Here is a 22676-nt window from a genome sequence, read left to right on the forward strand (position 1 = left end):
TAAAAAAAAAAAAAAAAAGGAAGGAAGAAAGAAAGAAAGAAAAAAAAAAGCATATGTAGTGAGACTGAAAATTTGAAAAAGAAGCAAAGAAAGATTGCAGCTGGTAGGAAAGACAAGAGTGGGGAGGTTAAAGAGTGGGTGTGAACAGCAGTTTATTTATAGGAACTCAAGCCGGGGGCGGGGGACAGGGTGTCTATAGATTATATTCAATTGAGCTTACAACCTAAGTGATATAGGCTATAGTCTAATAACTTGCTGGCTGAAATATTAACTTAACACTTTGTGGAGTTAAACAGGTTTCGAGGCTTGAAGGCAGTTTTTATCATTACCACAAGCTCTCCCCTCCATTCCTGGGTGTTAAGAGGAATGGGTTGAGATGCCTTGAGAATAAACCTTCTGTGAGGGTCTTTATCTCCCCCCACCCTCCAAAATAAAGTTTTGAAAATATGCAGTCGTACATTTTAATTATGAGCCTTTGTACTGTATGGAAAGCCAGCCTAAGAACAAAAGTTAAAAAAAAAAAAAAAAAAAGGAAAGAAAACCTCAGTCTTGGTTGTCTAGTTCTGAGACGGAATAACTACTATGGCATTGAAAGCTCGTATGGCTATCTTTACTCTTGGCTTTTTCCATCATGATGGGGGGAACTTTAAGGGGCTCTTTTCTATTTGAGTGTATTAACTGAAATCAAAAGGTTGCAGCAAGCAGCTATGGAAAGTTTACTTGCTGATATGTGGCTATATGATGTGTGGTTGTTGTCCACAAGGCATGACACTCCCTTAGAAATATTTGTTGTTGTTGTAATTTATTTGTTTATTTTCATTGCTTCCTGTTTCTCAATTCAAATGCAGCCTGCAATGTTGGGGGAATGAGAAGGAATCTAGTTACATGGTTTGTAGGATGAGAGGTTCACAGTTATCTGCAGCCAAAAAACGTTTCTCATGACATTTCCAGGGGTCTCGACTACTTGGTTTTCTAGAATAGTTTCTTGGCAACTGTTTTTCAAGTGGATGTACGTAACTAGAACATGCCGATGTTTACATAGAAGAGAGAAGATAAACTCGGCTGTTTAGAGTATTGGCTGATAGACGGTGCCAATTTATGAAACTATTGTAATATTTAAATTACACTTAAAAAGGAAGTGGTACCTAAGAGGATAGCGCTTTAATAATTTAACAATCATCAGCTTTGGATAAAAGAGTCAACTGTAACATTTGTTGCTCCTCTTCAGGCCCCCAATCAAGTAAAGATGACAACTGATTTATTTTGAACCCATGAGGGCTTGCCACCTCATTGGGCATCATAATTTAAAGCCTTTTATTTCCTAGAGATCTGAACTATAACATTTTTACTTTAGCCCCCTGCTATTTGTTTTGAAAGGAAGCACTAATTTGTTCCACCAGGCACACCGAGTGGGGAATGGCGAGATTTGCTGCAGACTTGAATTTTATGCGGGAGGGGAGAGAAAACCTTGTAGAGTTTTCACCATTTTGATATTTTTGTACCAGAGGTACATTGGTTATATTCATTTCCAAGCATCCCCCTACAAAATGAATTCTCTTATGTGTCTGCCTCTTCTGCAAGTACACCCTCCCTTCACCCTCCCCCCCCACCAAAAAAGGGTAAAATACCCCGGAACTACTACCTGAAAAGTGGTATGAGTGGGACATTTTCAGCATGTAAATGTGTCCAATTTGAATCTCCAGGTTTATTTTTTCATTTGCTTTGATATGCATATTTAATACATTGCCCCAGGCTGGATCTCATTTGGTGCACGCTGGTGCAGGGGTGATGATGAGCCACTTCAGAAGGACTGAGACAGCGTGTTGTTTTCTCTGTTTTATCTGTTGGCCCACTATTCTGATCTACTGCGCTTCCTCATGGTTTTATTTGCACATGAAATGCCGAGAGCATTTCAACTTATTGGCTATGAATAATGACAGCTAAAAAAGAAGTGTAGTTTAATTTGTTGTGTGCCAAGGTTTCTCTTGTGGAGGTGACAGTTTGTGACAGCTGTTTGACACCCCCAAAACACAGACACCTCTATACTTATTAAGTGGTATCAAGCTGCACTGTGTGTGTGTGTGTGTGTGTTTAAGGAAGGATCCGGCAAGGAGAGAGAGATAGTGAAAGAGAAAAGAAAGAATAAGTGCGTAATTTTGTATAGTGGAAAGCAGAGAGAAAAGCGTCAGGAACAAAATATTAGGTGCCAAAATAGACTTCTATTATAGGAAAAATTTGAAAATAAAACTGAAGGAAAGTAATTGCTACAAATATCTTGAAAGCAAGTATTTTGGGCAGGCTTTTAAGAATGAGTTTTATATACTATTACACAGTAAATCAGGCTGTTGTCATGCTGATTTCACATTGTGTAATTTTATGTAAATAATCTGATGTAACATTGATAAAAAGACAACCAGGATGTCCTAACCTTTCGTATGGTACATTCATTAAAGATACTGAACTCGTTCATTTATTATCGACATTTACATGATGGGCATGATAATAGAAGGAAGTTTGGAATTAAATAGAAAATAAAATTTGCAACACTGGCTCCTATTTTGTTGTTTTTAGTAAATTCATAATGAATGCTTACATTTTTGTATTATAACATAGTTTATTTTGTGTTATTAAATATGAGAGTAATTGTTATAGGTGGGAAACAACTATTACAGTATTCTTTGGAATATTGGGAAGAAGAAAATAAGATGGTGAAAGGAAATAGAACTCTATTTTCCAGATGCAATTCGTGTTAAGTTTCCCAGACATTCAAATTTATTATGTTTAAAATAAACATGTCAAGAAACCAATTCTTCAAAAAAAAACTTTCAACTTGAAAACTCTTGTGGAATATTCATGCTTTTCCTAGTCTATAGTATTTCTAAATAATAGGTGATATCCACATTTTCTGCTTTACATAATTTTAGATCTAGTACAGACAAATAAAATATATCTTTACATTTACATTTAAAGAGATCACATATCTTTAGATCAACATTAGATAAATGAAATATATCTGTTTGAAATACATTCTTTGCGCCAAGCTCTATTTGCCTGAAGTGCATACAGTTATTATTTCTAATTAATGTTCATAAGGAACTCGTCTTATTTATTAATTTTTTGGATGAAGTAAGGGAAGAAAATACAACTTTATCTGTTAATAGCTAATGACAGGTGCCTTACAATTGACTAGCTCTGATAATATGATTAATAAAAGAAAAAAAGAATTTCTATGTTGCTATGTTGTGTAATTACCTGAAGACATGCTGTTGTTTTCTTTTGCATCTCTGAATATGTCAAGTTTATTTATCTGTGTATAGCTTCTAAAAATGGGTTAAGAACCTTGTCCCTGACAGAATACAGGCAAGTGTCTAGAGGTAAAATCTATTAGTACCTGGAAAGTCAGCAGGGATTAGGCAGCAAGGAAAGGGATAGGTTTAAGTGATTGGTCTATAGGATATCAAGGGGGAAATAATGGGATTTGATAATAATATTAATAATACAAATGATTTATTTTATCAGATAGTTTCTTAAGTTCTAGGATAGGATTAGACTTTGTGGTGTGTTATCCAACGTGTCCAGGGACCCATTCCGGGAAAGTTCTACCTCTGAGTTCTTTCCACCAACTCAATATGGCGGGGGCCATGGGTTTTCTGTTGTTACTGTTGTGTAGCTTCTGAAGGTTGATAGCTCCTCTGTCAATTTCCCATTCAAAATAATTATATTATTTAAATCACTTCAGTTGTGCCGTTGAAGTATGTTTTCAGTGTAACTGTGATGAGATGAAATTAAACAAACACTTGACAACCACTGACACTCACTATCAGATTAAAATTTTGATACTTTAAAAATTGATTCCTCTTTTTTTTCAGACTGAATGTTTTATGGGATATCCCAACACAATTCAGAGTTATAGGAGACATTTTATAGTGTGATGGTATACCAACAAAACAAGAAATTTCTATTTTTTCTAAAAGTTAAATAGAGGAATTCATTTTTCTTTTTAATTTTTGGAATTCATTTTTGGAATTTGCAAAGAGTACTTGCCACTTCTTTGAGAGTTACTCACATATTAATTCCCAAAGCTCAATAGAGGGTGGAAGCAGGGAGATGAGGGAAAGACCCCAGCTCTATTTACATTTTTAAAGAGTGAGTCCATGTTCTGAAAGCATGCGTGGTTCTCCTGAGTTCTTATGTCAACTTTAGAATAATGAAGTTGAAATTCCAACATTTTTTCAAACCATACAATTAACATTTTTAACTTTTGTAGGCTTGAATACCTCATGATAGAAGTCTTCATCTTATTTTAAAAAATAATTTCTGCACAATGTTAATTAGGAACTAAAACATCATAAAGTCATAGGAAATATGTTACCTATTAATTATGTGTACTAATGCAAGCATATCTTGCCTTTGTTATTTAAACATATCGAGTCAGATTAGTTTTGCATGCTTCATTTGCTGGTTAAAATATCTTTATATATGTTTACTGTTGCTTTCTACCTACAAGCACATTTTCTGAATTAGTCTACTGTATTGTTCAAGTTCGTATAAAATTTTTGGCTTGATGTTATATATCACATGTTAGTTGTGTAGGTTCTAGAAAATCAAATGCTTATTTTAAAGTATTTTTTTAATAATAGAAATAAGAAGTAGAAGTGACCTTAGGGATTATCTTGCCTAAGTTCTTAATTTTAAAGAGCTAGAGGAAGCAAGTCCCAGGGAAATGAAGTGCATCACTTCATGTGCTTAAGGCCACATGATCTGTTAGAGGTGGCACCCTAGTATCTTAATTCACATCTAGTGCTCTCTCTCCTATACCACATCAATTGAATCATCTTTTCACTTGGGGTCTATGATGAGTTTTAGATAGAACTTGTGTAGTATGGCTTTTTCTTTCCTCCTTGAAGCCTAGTACATTTTACTTCTCCACTCAGTTTTGCTTTTATTTAGAAATGCGCCTACATTTTCCTCCATTGTCTTTTTGCAATGGAAGAACCATGAGCTTTGTGGAATCATTTAAACAGGGCAATACCACCAGTTCACCAGGACTTACTATTTTCCTATGGGCAGGTGCCCACAGAAATGCCATAGGGGTGTAAAATGTTACAATTTCCACCATATCTTCAACCTCAACAAAAGAGGCTTGCATATGTTTTGCTTCCTATGCCCAGAGACTCCTTTCCTATCTGTGCTCTTTCCTAGATTTAGCAAAATTCAGTGATGGTGCTAAATCATTTTTTTTTTAAATTTCAAGGGAGAAAACACTGGCAGAATTGTGTTTTCTAGGGAAAGCTGTGTGTAAATGAGAAACAGAGGAGAGCAGCAGAATGATCTCCTGTGGCCTCACCACTACAAGCTCTCCCCATCTTGTCTCATGCTTTTATATTAATTACAACTTGCATTATCAGCTGTGAGTCTGTAGCCCAGCAAATAGAAAATACTGCCCCTGGAGACCTAGCTTCTTGTATCTATTTTCCATCTCCTTCTATTGTGTTCCACTCAGTATTCACTGCTTTTCTCCTGCTAACACTGCTCTTTAACGCAATTACGTAAGAGCAAGAAGAGTACCATATTTGACTCCCAATTATTAAAGCCACTGGGAATAGAAACATGTTCACTCCTTGCCCTCGGGTGTCTTCAGGATACTTGGGTTGAAGAACAGGACATATAGAGTGCAGTGCATCTACCTGAGTGCTCACCCACACACATGCACTCGGAGAGCATTTCTCTTTATTTTCTACATACATCATGTGTTGCACATGCTTTCATACGCCACTTTGGTTTCAAGATACACTAAACTTCTGCATATAATTTGGCAGAAAGCCAGGCAGTTATTCTTGAAGGATGTAAACTTGGAAACTATTTAGGGAGGGGGAAAAAAAAAGAAGAAGAAGAAAGAGGTTGTGATACAAACAAATATTTCAGTCTAAGAAAAAAAACCCAGTGTTATGGGTAAGGGATTATATTTTATCTACACATGTAGGTTGTAATTTTTTATGACCAGGAAGGTAGCAATTTTTTATTGACCAGATTATCAGCATTTGTCTTTGTATATGATCGAGTCACCATGGTCTAGCTGGATAGGAACAACTTTGGGGTAACTCCTCAAAGCCCCAGAGAGATCCATCTGTTTTTCCTACTTTCAAGTTAGATGAATGCCATGGTTACTCCTTAGTTTGTGTCAATCTCTCAAACAAGGTCATAATACTTGAGACACTCTGTGGAAATAAACATCTTATGACACTTGTTGGGGACAGCATTTTTGAGGATGTGGAGGAGAAGAGAGAAGAGACAGGGGAATGGTATGTTAAATAGTGAACAGGAGCAAATTTTAGGACTGGGCTGAAAACCAAAGATCCACCTCACTTAGAGGAATCAGTTGCTTTTAAAGTAATATTTGCTTATGTGGCTTATTTTTCACCCCTTTACTTTAGAACCTCCCCCCCTCCAGAAAACCACTGAAAGAGGTACACTAAATTGTAAATTAATGAGGTCTGTCTTTAAAAACTCAGTACAGGTTTGACTGAGAGGGACAAACCAGTATTTTCAGTTGCAGGAAGTCCTTTTGAGCAGTTGCTTCAAGTCACTCTAGTGCCCAAATAGAAAGACTTGCTTCATTTGAATGATGATATAATAGTTGTTGGATGACATTTACCTTAAAACATAGTTGAGATGTTAGTAGTTAATTATTGTAATTTTCATGAGGGGTAAGGAGCTTTTATAGCAGCCTGCTTAATAAAAAGCCTGCAGTGCATAAAATTAACATCACTTGCTGTATACACTGAAAAGTTTAGCCTAGGTGAATGTGGTTCAGTTATTTCATTTTCTGAAAGAAGGCTCTAGCCAGTGTTATTGTAGGACTAAACTCATGCCATGCTATCCATCCTTCCTTCTTTTCTTTCTTTCTTCTTTCTTTCTTTCTTTCTTTCTTTCTTTCTTTCTTTCTTTCTTTCTTTCTTTCTTTCTTTCTTTCTTTCTTTCTTTCTTTCTTTCCTTTCTTTCTTTCCTTTCTTTCTTTCACGTAATTCTTCTAGCTCTTTATCTGATTACCATCCGGCAAACAGCTGACGCGAAGAGGCTGCAAAGCTTGAAGAGCCCCTGTATTCTGTTTGCCTTTAGCTTGAAACTCTTGGAGTGGTTTCTAACTTAGATAAAAAGAGAAATCACAGGCATGACTTTGTCTTAATAGGGGCAGCCCAGAACCTTGATTTTCATTTTATTCGACTCTGTTCCCTAATCTCCTTTCTAAAACATAACCTTTAGAGATCTAAACCTGTGCTCTATTTAGAGTCACAAGATTTCTGCTTCGGGTTTTCGCTTTGAATCAGTTGCTAGCCTGATGGCAGTGCCAATAGCAGTATTTGATATAGATATTACTGATCTATAGAGCCTTGGGACATTTCGTCATCTCTCAAAAATGCTAGATATTAATTTGTAGTCAGTTTGTAGCAGACCCTGTAGAGGGGGGAAAAAAAGGTTGTTTTTGGTTGTTGTTGTTGTTACAAATAAGAATAGTCCCTTATTTTGTCTCACCATGGTTTCTTGATTTTATTTTGATAAAATTTTATATACTATATATACAATAGAGTTGATGTAGAAGAAAATGAAAGACTTTTTTTTTTCTGGATAAACTATATATAATGACAACGTGGCAAGATTGCTTTCAGATGGTCAAGATGTTTGCATGTTGCCCATAGGCATGTCTGAATCCTTATTTACCAATTCTTGTGAGAAGAAATCGTGTACTTTGAGAGATTGATATTGTTATTTCATTTTGCCCCCAAAGAATCTCCCTGCCCCACTCCCCATAAGAATTTGCTTGCCAGGAGATCTTTGGGCTCTAGTTGAAGTCATCACATGCAGGTGACAAGTGTACAGTTCTGGCCTTAAGGCTGGTCTGTTTCATGTGCGGTTCCTACTCCCCGTTTCTGCCAGAGGAAATTCCATCTCTTGCCTGCCTTCATGTGGTGCTGATAAAGTCCTTCCTGTACATTAGAATTCCTGTTTTCCTTTAAGCAACAGCAGGGGATTGGGAATGATCAGGAAAGGGGAGGAGGAACAGGAGAAGAATACACTCAGCATAGCATGAGCTATAATTTCTCAGTTTGCCTCGCATGTCCTCTGAAACAAGTCATACTTCCAGGAAAAAAGCACCGCCCTGTGAATTGAGAGCTTCCGTGGAGCTCCTGTGGAAGTCCCGTCCAGTTTACCAGATGGCTGACTGTTCATAGTTGCTTCATTTTGTTCATTGATATCACTCCGTCTGTTGGTTGTATAATCAGTTGGTAATTTTCAGAGTTCATTCAGGTTGGACTAGGTCAATGCACCTGAAAGACGCAAAGGGCTGCCCCGTACTTTCCTGGATCTGTGGTTTTTTCTTTTTTTTTCTTTTCTTTTTTTTTTTTTTTTAAGGGAGTCATTGAGTTTTATAGATGTTCTGTAATTAGTATCCAAGAGTATTGGCTTGGAAGAGTATGCCCCAATTAAGACGGCAAGAGTAGAAATGACTTCTAGATTTGTAAAAAGCTTTTTTCCCTAACTTTAGAAATTAACTTTATTGAGGTATAATTTGTGTATAATGCAATGCACCCCTTTTAAGTGTCTGTTTCAATTAGTTTAAACACATGTAGACACTGATGTAACTAACCATCACCTCATCAAGATTCTGGAGCATCTTTTCTTACTTTTGGTACCAATCGCTGAAAAGACAACATACCGTAGTATGGCATCTTTATATGCCTAGTTCCACAAATACTAATATGTATACATTTTTTGTCTCCCTCTGCACCTTTCCTCTTGTTTCTTCATTTATGGCTGAAATGGTAACTGTGGAAAAATCTCTTGGCATCCTGACATCAGAATCCTGCATCCTGGCGAGATCACGATGATGCAACCTCCACCCACTCAGCAGGCACCCCGGGGCCCTCCAGTGGGGGCCATGCTTCACAGAGTGGAGACAACAGCAGTGAACAAGGTAAAAGGTCAAGCATTCTCCTTGTACAAAGTAGACATAACTAAAATAACTTCAGTATTTTATGATATCGGTACATCTCCCTCCCTGTAAACAGGAGAGTGGCAGGTTAGAGAGCTGCTACGTTAGTATTTCCTCTCAACTTACATTACTTTAAAAAAAAAAAAAAAAGTCAGAGTGAGATGTCTAATCTTTAAGTAGACATTACAATAACAATTGATTAGTTCTGCCAATTCTTTTACAAATTTGGTTATCTACACTTTACTTCTGTGTGTGAGTAAATAGAATGACAGGCTTACTTTGCTGCTATTATTGCACTAGTTTGAATTATTCTATAAGCAGGATATTTTGTTTGTAATATCAACTGTAGGAGTTCTCTGTAATCAAGCAGTGATGCCTCGAAAGCACGTAAAATGCCAAAATCTGTTCTTATGAACTCTAGAAGTACTGTGTGAATTTTATATGGAATTTTATCTTGGGAAGATGGATTTTGAAGTTCTTAGGTTATTTGTCCCCATTTCCAGTCAGCTAACATGGTGACTTTTGTCACGAATCCTAAAAATTAGAATAATCAGAGGGCAAGGGGGACGTCAATGGCTGATGACAGGAAGCCTAGCGTAATTTAGAATAAATTTTACGATTTAAAACTCACCTATTGCACAGAGAGCAATTATACATTGGTAGGGATGACTCTTCTATAGCTAAAATGATAATTTAAGGGAAGATGCATTATTGAATATAGGCCAGGAAAGTGTATAGATTTAACTTTTTAATATTTTACATTAGATGGTGTCTGATCTCCTAGGTCTATTTCATCTCTATTATGACTGTGTTTATGGCCACAATATTTAAGCATTAGACAGTCTTCCAAGTGGAGGACAGTTTAACAGCCTGAGCTGTAGTCATACATGCCATTTAAAAGAAGGTGGTTGATGTAGGGTGAGTGCCTTGACTTCTCCAAGTTTCTGGCCACAGATTTTGGATTACTAGTATTCTAGAAGAGTATAGGAAGAAACTTGTCTTCTAAGATGCCATTCACTGTGAATAGGTCCAAATTAGAATCTGGGTTATTTGCGACTGATACAGAAATGAAAACTATCGGATGGTAAATTGTGGAAGAACTTGTCAGTTGGATCTATTTAGGCTTATCTGCTGTCTTTATTAGACCAGTTAGATTGTACGTAAGAAAAACCAAACTGGAAGGCATTTTGGAGATGGCGTGTACATGAATCCTGTGGATCTGCAGTGCAATGGCTTAATTGTGGTTCCGTGTCACGGCGATGGACTTCTCAGGGTGGTTAAATCTGGGAAGCTTTGAATGAGTCCACCTTCCCTACCACCCCTAACTGCTATAACACAAAGGGTGAAATGTATCTATTAATAAAAACAAAACACCCTAACCATTGGACAAAAGAGGGGGGAAAAGAGAAGCAGACTTAATGGTCTAATGAGGCTATCTTCCAAAGACTTGTTGTGTGTGAGGCTCGCTTTGACCTTTCACTTTGCTCAGGAGCCCAGCGCTTCATTTTTCACATTCTTGCAATTACGTTAACGCTTCAAGCATTTCTGACTCCAAGTCAGCTAGCAACACCAGGCATAACTCAACACTGTGAGTTTTTCTCCTCTCTGTAGATTCATTAACAGGTCACGAAGGTCCCAACTGAAATTTAAAACTGCCTGGTTCTGTTGGGTTGGTTGAGTTATGGCAAGGGAGATAGCAGGAAAGGACCCGAGAGAAGGGGAGGGGGAGCGAGAAGACCCTGGGGTTTGGAGCTGGGAATTGTTGCGGCAACAGGCAAGGCATGGAGTTTTATCATTTCGGTTAGTTTTGTTTTGTTGTTGTTTTTGGTCAGAAAAAGAGAAAAGTTCTGAGATGGATATACTGGGTAAAAGCGAGGCCCACAAACCTCTATGTTGTGGGTAGCTGCACCCACTTATCCCATGTTGAAGGATTTGATCCCTGCAGGATTTTGTCCCTTTTATCATATCTCCGTGGGATTAAAGAATGGACATGGCGGCTTATGTGTACGAGCACTAGGAAGTCAGTCATTTTACTGTATGAAAGTGTGAGGGACAAAAACAACTTATGATTCCTATAAAATAAGGAATAAGTTTTGGCGTGGAGAATTTCCTACCTGGCTTACCACATCAGTGGTCCCCAAACACATGTTGGAGGGTATTCTGTTTGTTACAGCAGACTAAATTTGAAGGCCGGGCTTGATGCATTTTGTCATACTCAGGCCTATGTTAGTCTTTTAAACGTGTATTTAAGGTATTTTGAAATTTGGCCCACTGAATTGTCCAGAGTAGCTTTCTGTGGGAAAGATTAATTATCTGCTTCAGGGCAAAGTCAACAGAGATATTGACTGAAATCACATATGCTTATCCTAGGTTAAATCTTAGGGTTGCTGTATAATGGGAAACCTAGGAGGGAAATTTATGTTCCTAGTATTAAATATATTATAATGTTTCACTGGAAACCAAGTTCGTAGTTTAAAAAAGAGTTTTCTTGTGTATTCAGAATTTATTAGCACAACAGGCATATGGAAAACTGTAAAACGACTCAGTTTCAAAACAAATTATGATAAACAGAAAAAATAGGGATGAATTGTACTAAATACAATGTTTTCATACACATTTTAAATTAAACTTTAATAGCCATATGCTATAAAACAATACATGCATTTATGTTGCTTTATATTTTTTGTGAATATCTTTACTAAAATGGTTCATACACATCTTTACTTTGGAACCTAAAAATACCTCATTTTATGACTTGATAGTGAAAGAGCTACAGTTACACAGGTGAAAGGTCATCTTTTCCTCTCTAGTGTTTGTACAACAAACCAAATAGAGGGAAAAAAATCAAATTTTAGAAATATTGTAAGAAACAAACTTGGTAAAATGTAAAACCTGACTTTACTATATCTTTCAAACAGCACATGCCTAGCAGTAAACTATATAAATATGAACCAGATTTTCATTCACTCTGATTTCTTTTGCTAAAAGCAGCCAAAGGGAGGGAGTTTGTCTTGTTAGTCACATTAGAATGAAGAAAGAAATCTGGTTTTTCAGGGATAGAATAAGGGTACAGACTGGGGACTCTGGGGCAGTAACTGGCCCTCTTTGTGTCTGGCTTCCCATCAGTAAAATGGGGCTTGATAATAAGGCTTGGGGTCCCTAATTCTGTACCTGCTGAGTCAAAAGCTGCTTTGTATTTCATTGTGTATTTTGCCAGAGTAAAGACTAGGAAGCAGCCCCCTTGTTCACAGAGCACTTTGAGAGCCTTAGATGAAAGGCACAATATATGTACAAAGTATTATTATTATTGATGGGTTTGTGTAACTCCCATTAACGCTGATGGGAGTTACGCATGTGAATTGGCAAGAGAATAGACCCCTCAGTGTTTAGAGCACATGAAATTTACATTTTTTCCAGTGCTGTAATTGAGATGTTGACAAATTGGAGAATATTGATGAGCCTTTGTTTTAAGTATTTCGTGCCAAGTTTGTTTTATTTTTCCTGGTTTGAACAATGGTATGGGTTCAGCAGCAATGAATAAAAAGGGTAGAGTAAAGATAACTTTGTATTTCAATATTTTGATGTGCCAATATGAAATAAATTGTCTTAGGCAAATGGAATATGCTGTTTTAATCATTAGCTATGCATGAAAGAAAAATTGATGTTGACATCTTTGCTGTAAAATCGTTGTAATGGGGCCTTCCTTACAATTCATTTTTGTAAAATTCATTTTGTACATTTTGCAGCAATTGAACAATCCCTGCACTGTGAATAGGCAGGATTCCCAGAAATACCGAGACAGTTGGCCCAGTAACTGCTGAGCTCACACTGCACACCACACACACGTTAACCATACTGTTGCCAGACCCAGTTTAACCTAAATACATTAGCATACTAGCATCTATATGTCTCTAATCTTTCAGGACACAAGGCTGCACAAGCCAGCATAATTCCCCTCAACTCTGCCACCTACCAAACCCTTCCATTGATGTCCCCAACTATGATCCAGGCAATAAGACTATTATTTTATAGCTAGATATTTATTTATGTATTATACAGTTCTTTACCAGTCATGGTGTTGAAATCTAAAAATACCCCTTTATATTGAGTGTGTTTATAGGTCAGCAAGCATCTAAAATAGTATTATACTTCTGCGTTTATAATGCATGCTATCGGTATGAAATAGATTTCTCCCCCACCAGAATATTCCAATTATACATTTAAAGGAGGGAGAAAAACCTCCACCCTACCTACGTTGGATCCTGAATATGTTCTACTGGGATTTCTTATTCAGTCTAGGAAAACTCCGTCAATGGAATGTTTTCATAGTGGCGGCAATTTCTTTAAAATAACCCTAAATACAATATGACAGATGCCATCTGGCATAATCTTTTGCTAGTTGCTTTTAACTTTTATTTTTCCTAGAGCTAAGTTCATCCAAAACTGGTCACTCACTGTTATGATAAGTAAATGCCATTTCTTTTCCTTCCTGTCTTCCTAATTGTATCAAAAAAAATTCTCTGAGAATATAATTGATAATTGTACATTCCCACAGAAGAAGCTGTTGTATATAGAATATTTATGTTGCATTTTTTTCCTTGCCGCTCCGCCCCCCCCCATAAAGTCAAAAGAATACCATCCTTTAGCAATCAGCAAACATCCAAATAATTTCTGTTGATTTTCTTGGGACTTTTTAGAATAGTAACCATTAGAAATAAAATTAAACTCTTCTAATAAATAAATGCTCTAGGAGCATGTAATAGTGCCTGTAAATGCTTAAAAGGCTTTCTATAATTGCTGTTAATTTTGAGTAATTTCTTCCTATATGTATCAACTTACTTGAAAAACCCAGAGTTGGGATTTCTAGATTTTTTTTAACTTAGTCATGTAAAGGGATGTCTCCTGATGCCAGTTAGAGTTTAATTTAGAGTAGTAATTAAACTTGAATACTGCCTCATAAACAAAAGATAAACAATAAACCAGCCACGTTCCCTGCTGTTTCATAGCTTTCTTTCCCAGATGTTTTAGCCTGATAATTTTTACACAGTGAACTACCTAACATGGAGTTATGTGGACAGAGGTCGAAAATGAGTTTTTCTTTCTCTTTCTTTCTTTCTTCTTCTTCTTCTTCTTTTTTTTTTTTTTTAATTTTTGGTAATACTTTTTCCCTCCAAAAAGCAAAATGCAGAGGATTTTCCACTATTTAGATTTTAAACAATTCTGATAAAATAGATACTTAATGCAGATGTGCTGTAAAGATAACTCTTCTAGTTCTTCTACTTGGATATTATTTATTTTTTTTCTTCAGAACTTGTCATGAACGTCTTTTACACGTAGTGATGTAAAGGGGAACATATTTTTATTTAAGTAAAATCTTGGTAATAAGTCAGAGAATGCAGAGCTCGACAATGGAAAATATTTCTTCTCACCCTTTCCCCTTTGCTCGCCTCCCCCATGGCCAGCGTTACTCCTCCGTGGGCCACAAGGGTTTCTCTGTCCAGTTCTGGACCCTTCCACTGTCAGCCATGATCTTTCTAATTGTCAGGTACTAGTCTGCCGTTCAATGCAGAAGCCATGTTATTTTCACTGGGTGGGGTAATTACTGAAAGCTGAGAATAGCTGCACTAAAGACACAGGGATACTTTCATGATCCCATTAGCATAAGAGTGGGTAAATTATTCATGCCAAGTGAGGATTCTATGGGGAAAAGTATAGTTAATGCACATAGTTTTTAAATGTATCCCTTTCTGCTCTGAGACTAAATTCTTGTTGGAATCAGTTCTCAGACATTTACGGGAAAGCTCTGGTGGCGTGTTAGATGCAGTTCATCTCTCTCTGTTTGCAGCGCTCTCAATAGAGACCATCTGGCAAAGATCCAGAAGGTGATTAAACAAAATGATCAGCTCTTGTTGCTGTGTTACATGTCCAATACTACGGATTAAAAAACATGACCCACGACAGTCACGCTAACGTCATGCCGCTCCCCCCTCCCCCTCCCCTCTCCGTATAAGAATTCAGATGGTCCACAAATGTGTGTGCCATCTTTGTGTCCTTATGGCCCATAATCATGAACAGGTTGTGCAAATGGCTCTTTCTGCAGCACTGTCTGTTCCAGCAGCAAAGAAGAATTTCATATTAATTGGGTCAGTCTAATATTCATATTGACATGGGGAAAAAATTACTAAAATTTATTCTTATAGCAGACAATGAATATGTGTGCTTTCTGCCATGAGGGAAGTGAAATCTGACAACTGGCTTGCGCAACTGATTAATTTTTCTTGAAACTGGAGAAAATCAAAGCAGGAAAAACTGTCATTCTCTGAAAACAGTGCACAGCCCTTTGTAACTAAACAAAATGGATTGGGTGGGGGGTTTTCGGGGAGCTTGTGGAAATGAACTCTGGTTTGAACGCCATAATCAGGGATGAATTTACAGTGCCATTCAGAGGAGTCCTCCCTCCCCATAAACAAGCTGATAATCACAGGGAAGCTGACTTCCAATTAGCTTTTCCTTCCCTCACACCTATCAGGGTGTTTATATGTCCTCCTTAAGCCGTGGTATGTCAACCACTGAGTTGGTACATCTCATGTCACATTCAAAAGTTTGGAAATAAAATGTTTTATTACGAGGAAATCCTGTTAATAAGCAAGGTAATATTCAACCAATCATTTCACGATTGAGTTAAGGTAAAAATGCCAAGATTTGTGACTAAGGGACAGATGTATCTTATCTTTGGGGGTTTGCACCAAATGCCAAGTAGAAATATAAATTGAACAAACCAGACATTGTGAGGAAGTGATTGAAGAAATATTGAGATGAAATCTTGGAATGAACTGTATATGTATATTTATAACAATGCTGTGAATTGCTTACATGCCACATTTGCATAAGCCTGAACTCTGATTTTTATTAAGGGGCAGTTTAATGTCTGTTAGTTAAGGCATTTAAAAAACAGTATTATTATGAGGTTATTCAGAGATTATTCCTGACCATTTCATATTGTGGAAATAGTCCCGTGACTAATACTATCGGCCGAATTGGAGTGCAAATATCAAGAAAAGATAAAGAATAAGGCAGAAAGGAAAAAAAAAATCTTAAAAGCCACTTTAAATCATCATTGGCCCTTGTCAGCTCCCCTTTCTCAGGGAGGGTAAAAGAGTAGGTTAGAAATACAGCTAGGCGTAGTACTCGGGGAGGGGAAGTGAGGTTCCCCTTGAGTCAGTTCAGTGTGGCAGATGAAAGGGACTTGTATAGCCTTGGGGGTCTTAAGGCTATTATAGGGCAACTCATGCTCTGTTATCATGCTGATTTTTCAATTGATTTTTGGCTGAACAGTACTTGTTGAAGCCCTCCAGAGCATCAAACACAGCCGTATGGTGCTATACATTGTAATACACGTGTTCTATTTTTCCCCTCATTGTCTTTACTTTGCTTTAGAAGAATAGTCTGTAATGATGCCATGTTATTTTTCGCCCTTCCTCTTTCTTTCTTATATTTCTACCCTTGGAGAGTTTCTTGAAATTCATCTTGTTTTGGGAGGGGGGTGAAAGAGGGGGAGGTGTGATTAGTGGGAGAATTCATCCTCCTATGTTGACATTTGTTTTTATTTTGGCCTTTAGAAATATTTTGATGTCACAGCAGACAATAATAGAAACCATTTTCATCTACCAAATTTATCCCTCAGTAGTTTTGAACTATTCACGCCCTTTCTAATGAGCAGCAAGAAAACAACTATGAGATTTCACTAAAGTCTAGTTCCTCATTAAAATGAAAGGAAGCCATTTTAGTATCCCTTCTGTATCCAGCAGTAAGGTCCCTCAGCTAGCCAAAAAGCCAGGTCTTGAAAAGGGAAATAACGGAGGGGAAACAGAGAAAGTGCGTCCCTGCCTCTCTTCTGCCTAGGGAATTCTTACCGATGAAAATCCAATTCTAATATCAACTTCTCCATGAAGCCTTCCTGATTTGCCCAGGTATGGGCCAATGTCCCCTTCTCTGCACCCCACTAGCACTTTCTAATTCCATCGTAGCATCTTTCACAGTTTATGTTATAATTATTTGGTTCCTGGTTTTCTCTCTCTGCTTTTCCATTGTAGGGATTATCATTTATTCAGCTGTCTAGCAATAGTAGGCCCACTTTTGAATCAATAAACAAATCCACAGATTTTGTGTTTTTTTTTCTTTTTTTTAAGGTGGACACATTAATCAAATCCTTGTTCTTATTGACTCTATGGTGTGTACCTGAACATAAATGAGCTATTTTGAATATATTGATACATTTGATCAAACCCTATTGCTTCCTTAAGTGATAATAAAAATTGTTTTCTTTTACTGAAATTTTGTTGTATACAAAAATGCCTTAGGTAAGTCAATGGACCCTCAACTCAAACTTAGAAATCTTTTGGTTGTAGGTACATTCTTAAATTATAGATTCTTATTCTAAGTAGTATTTTAATATAATACCTAAAATAGGATTTGTCTTATTTGTTCTTAATGTCTTAAATTATGCACATATAGTCAGAATTTGGAGATGGCATTTCCTTTCATTATATTATTTATCTTTACAAAAGTAAGTGTATAGATAGGTCTTTTAATGTAATGGCAAATCTAATAAGGGAAATTGCTTAATGTGGTGAATAGTTTCCCATGATTAACTCAGGGTCCATTTTGCTTGTACTCCTTGTTTAGGATGAGACTGACCTTGGGGGAAGTCATTGGTCTTCATACACAGGTAAAGAGTCTGGAAGTAATTCTTGAGTTTTAGGCCCCACATGCTTTTGTTGATTTTCTACATATGTCACCCAGTTTTTTCGTAGTTTGCTTTTGAGCAAGTATAATTATTTTGGAGGATGCAAGGAAAACCTGGTAGTGAGCGCTTTTTCGTCTGCTTGAGTTTCTGTCTAGAATCTTGGACTGTGGGTTAAGAGGCCTGTGCTCTAAGGTCAGGGTTATACTGAAAAGGGCAGAGTTCAGAGGCAGAGAGACATGGGCTCAAGTCCCGGTTTTACTCAGTATCTGCTAGATTCAGTTTCTCCATCTGCAAAGTGGGGGAAAAACTACTTCGCCTCAAGATTATATTAAGTGAGAGTCCATGTGTTAAGCATATAACATTGGCTGGAAACAGTGATTGTGAGTTCCTTTACCCCCGCTGTCCCCATCTTATGCTAACACTCATTAGCTCTGTGGCCTTGGATGAGTCCCTTACTGTTTTTGGACTTTTGCTTATCTGTAAAATAGGACTGAATGAGATGATCTTTGATTTTATTTTCTTATTGAAGGGTAGTTGGCATACAATGTTACATTAGTTTCAGGTGTAGGACGCAGTGAATGGACAATTCTATACATTATGCGATGCTCACTTCAAGCTCCAGGAATCTAATGTTTACATTCATGGATCTTACTTCTTATTTGTACATTTTATCTTTAAACAGAGAGAGAGAGGCTGCAAAGTTTTGTTTGTTTGTTTGTAATTGGGGTGTAATGTGAGTATTTTTATTTCCTTGATTTTATAGGCTAGTAATACGTAGTGAGATAATATTTTTTGTTTCTTGCTTTTTTTTTTTTTTAACAGGAGAGCTTTTTTTCTTCTCGGTTCATTGAGAAAATAACTAGGCTTTAGAATTTATTTTCTGAGGATGGGAGAATGTTACAGTTTGGGAGTAGGACACCTAAGGTGTGGTATATTAATATCAGATGACTGTTCAGTTAGCTAAGAATGAGGTGTATTTTGTAAACACAGAGCAACTTCTCCATTATCTAATCAATTAGAACCACTCAGTTGGAATTTCTCTACTTCACAAGTAGATAATACATGATAATCAGTACAGTGGCTGATACCATACCCTCTCCTGAAATGTATTCCAAATCATTCCAAAAAGTCTAAATAATTTTCAGGAGAATTTTAAAGTTAAGTGTATTTTGCTGGATTCTAATGATTTTTAGACTGATAATTTATACAAGATGTAGCTGACTACCCTTTAGTCAGAATATTTGCTGAAGCAAAACACTGATTCCCTAACCCTCGCTACCAGTTAGAGATGTTACTGTTGCCTCAGAACCAAACATTCATTTTTTTCTTAGGATTGAAGATTTACAAAAGTAGACTAGGAGTGTAAAATTTCATATTTCTTCTTCCAACTCACATTTGTAATAAATGCCATCCGCTAAAATAAAACCTCCAAAATTTCTATGTACTAAATGTGAATGATGAACAAAACTTGATAAGTCAGAGATTATTGAAAGCCTATTGCATTTACCTGGCTGGTATCCTTTTATGACAGAGGGTTGGGCACTCGGTCTACGGTGTAGGTACACACACCTGTCTGGAGGCAGGAAGCTCTTACTCTCGCAAGACCTCTTCTAAATGTATGCCGCTTAAATTCACTGTACAAAGCTCTTCGTTGAGCAAGACACCCTGGGAATAAAAATATGAAAATTTTAAGGATCCTTGCCTTCAATAATTGACCATCTCCTAGGAGGCAGGAGGCACCCTGTCAAGTATAAAAATAACTCTTATGCAAGGCAGATAGCCAATGGAGGAAGTCTTGTTGGCCTGGAGGAGTGCGTGGTGTAGAGAGAATGTCAGCTCTGGAAGCAGGTAGCTCTGAACGTTCATCTCTGCCCTGCCGCTTCGAAGCAGCCATCTATCTCCATGTTGGTTTCTTCACTTGTAAAATGGGAATAATAACGAACTCATAGGGTGGTTGTGAGGACTCAGTGAAACATTGGCCTTTTAAAAGTCGAGGTTGGTGGGGCGCCTGGGCGGCGCAGTCGTTTAAGCGTCTGCCTTCTGCTCGGGTCATGATCCCAGGGTCCTGAGATCGAGTCCCCCATCGGGCTCCCTGCTCAGCGGGGGGCGGGGGGGGAGGCCTGCTTCTCCCTCTCCCTCTGCTGCTCCCCCATATTTGTGCTCTTTCTCTGTGTCAAATAAATGGATAAAATCTTTAAAAAAAAAAAAAGTCGAGGTTGGTAACTGACTAATGGTGGCACCCCCAGGAATATTCTCTTCCTTCAACATTTATTGACCCTACAATTAGTGCCAAGCACTGTCCTAGCTGCTGGAGATACAAAGCAAGTAAGATGTGGCCCCTCTTCTCTTTATGCTCATTAGTAACTCAGAAATGTAAACAGATAAATGTACCTGCTACTAATAGTGCGTGTAACATACAAGTTGTAAGGCGTTCCAGAAGAGCGAGTAATTAATTCTGTTGGAAGTACCTGCAGAAGGCTTCACAGAAGTGGGGAGGTTTTGAAAGGTTCTGATGGCCTTCAGCAGGTGTTTCAAGTGAGCAAGATAGGGAGGTTATGGGGAACAGCTGGGGCAGCCACTGCGGAGTCCCGGAAGTGTGAAGCAACAGGGTGCGTTTGGAGCCTCGGCAGACCGGCATTGCTTTTTGCGTGAGAGAATGCATGGGGAAAAAAGGGGGCTGGAGAGGCCGGTAGGGGCGGTAAGTGAAGATCCTTGTTTACCACGCTAAGAAGCTTATACTTAATCCGGTGGAGCACTGTTTACCAAACTTTCCTGGTGATAAGTAGCTCCTAAGGGGCATGTAGATACACGTTCCCAGGCAGACCTCCACCGGTACAGAATTTAGGATCTCCACCGGAGGTCCTGGGAATCTGAATATTTAATCCATGCACCAGGGTAACCTTGCTCTGGGAAGTGGGGAACCCATTAAAGTAACTTACGCAAAAAAGGAATGGCTGGAGAGATTGACGTTTCTGAAAAACCTCTTTTAGAATGATGAGAGAGACTACGTTTGAAGGAAACAGGACTAAATATAGAATCAGGGTTCCTAGTCCAGAAGACAGATGAGGGCTGAGTTAAGGCAGTGGCTGTAGGAGACGGAGGGGAGAGGACAGATGGAGAGATGACAGGTAGGATGGACAGAAAGAAAGGGACAGAGTCCAAAATAATGGGCCAGCCTCTTCTGGGCTGGTGGAGCCAGTCTAAATAGTCTTCTTTTTCCCTGCCCTGAGTTTCAAAGTATGGACATCTATCAGCCAGTGGAGAAGAGGAGGAAAGTAATTCCATTTGCACATGTAAAGTTGTTGAAGTAGAAATTTGTGATGCATGTCGGGTGAATAATGATTCTTTGGGGGTCACAACGTGTTTATAGGCAGTATAAGCATCGTGGTTAAAGATGTGGCCCCTGGCATTGCCTGCCTGCCTTTAAATCCTCAGATCTGCCACCCGTCATGGGGGAGTCTCTAATCCTCCACTTTATATCTGTGAAATGGGAATAATAAATAATCTCTAACAGATTTTGGGGGCTACAGACGAAATGATAATGATTTATGTAGAATGACAGTAATTTTATGCTTGGTTCGTAGTTAATAAAACATTATACCTATTTTTTATTTAGAAGTTGCTTTTAAAGTAGCTTCTTTTTTCCTCCTGGAATAAATAATTAAATAATTAAATAGAAGCTGAGCACAGACCCTGTGCTTTTGCCATCATGGCGAAGACCCTAAAAATGAAATCCTGCCTTCATATCCAGGAAGTAGAAGTGGTGGATATGAAGCTGGAAGAGCAGCTGCTTGCCCTACGCCCTCTACCAGCCGCAGACTCATCTAGCTGGGAGTCATTTCTTTCTTGTGAAGTCCCATTGCACAGTTTTTGAGTCTCTCTTCTGACAATCAGGTTTTCTCTGTGCACTAGTCATTGGTTGCATGACTTATTGATTATCCTGTTTGGAAGATTGTTGAGGACAGTTGCCATTGTTTTAGACATGTTCCCCTTCAGTTCATCTCCCCCCACCCCATTGGGCTATGATAACATAGGCCTTCAATAATTGTTATTATTATTATTTTTCGAAAGGAGGATTGGGTCCATATTGTGAAGGACATTGAATAGTCAGCTGGGGGGTTTGTGCTTGATCTGGTATGTGATAGGGACCTAGTGAAGGTTTTTTAATGGGAGTAGTGACATAATCGCCTTCCTTTTGAATGCCAATGACGAATTCTCCACTATGTCTTCCACAGTCAAAATAGCAGACCCATATACTTGCCTGTAATACTGTCTATTTGAAAAAGTGGATATTCTTTGAATGAAGAAGCAAATTTAATTTAATTTTATTTTGCTTTTTTAAAAAAATTTTATTTTATTATGCTATGTTAGTCACCATACAGTACATCATTAGTTTTTGATGTAGTGTTCCATGATTCATTGTTGGCATACAACACCCAGTGCTCCATTCAATACGTGCCCTCCTTAATACCCATCACTGGGCTAACCCATCCCCCCACCCTCCTCCCCTCTAAAACCCTCAGTTTGTTTCTCAGAGTCCATAGTCTCTTCATGGTTTGTCTCCCCCTCCGATTCCCCCCCCCTTCATTTTTCCCTTCCTACTATCTTCTTCTTCTTCTTCTTTTTTTATTAACATATAATGTACTATTTTTTTCAGGGGTATGGGTCTCTAATTCATCAGTCTTACACAATTCACAGCACTCACCATAGCACATACCCTCCCCAATGTCCATCACCCAGCCACCCCATCCCTCCCAGCAATTCTCAGTTTATTTCCTGAGATTAAGAATTCCTCCTATTTAGTGAGATCATATCATACTTTTCTTTCTCTGATTGACTTATTTCGAAGAAGCAAATTTTAAATAGCTTTAAAAAAAACTTTGACATTCTCTCTAAAGTAATTTAAGCACTTAAATTATTGTGATTCACAAGGTTTCA

The 22676-nt window shown here is 37.9% G+C and overlaps 1 protein-coding gene across 7 annotated transcripts in view; it reads left to right on the forward strand.

Annotated features, from left to right (window-relative positions):
* Window positions 1-22676, forward strand: part of MEIS2 (Meis homeobox 2) — a 202642-nt gene that overhangs the window by 7007 nt on the left and 172959 nt on the right. For all 7 annotated transcript variants that reach the window (XM_078053397.1, XM_078053395.1, XM_078053401.1 and 4 more), the window contains exon 7: window positions 8860-8974. In XM_078053397.1, the coding sequence (XP_077909523.1) occupies window positions 8860-8974 (115 nt within the window). The remainder of the gene's footprint in view (window positions 1-8859; window positions 8975-22676) is intronic.

Source organism: Halichoerus grypus, chromosome 8, assembly GCF_964656455.1.
Source record: "Halichoerus grypus chromosome 8, mHalGry1.hap1.1, whole genome shotgun sequence".
In the NCBI taxonomy this organism is placed as follows: domain Eukaryota; kingdom Metazoa; phylum Chordata; class Mammalia; order Carnivora; family Phocidae; genus Halichoerus; species Halichoerus grypus.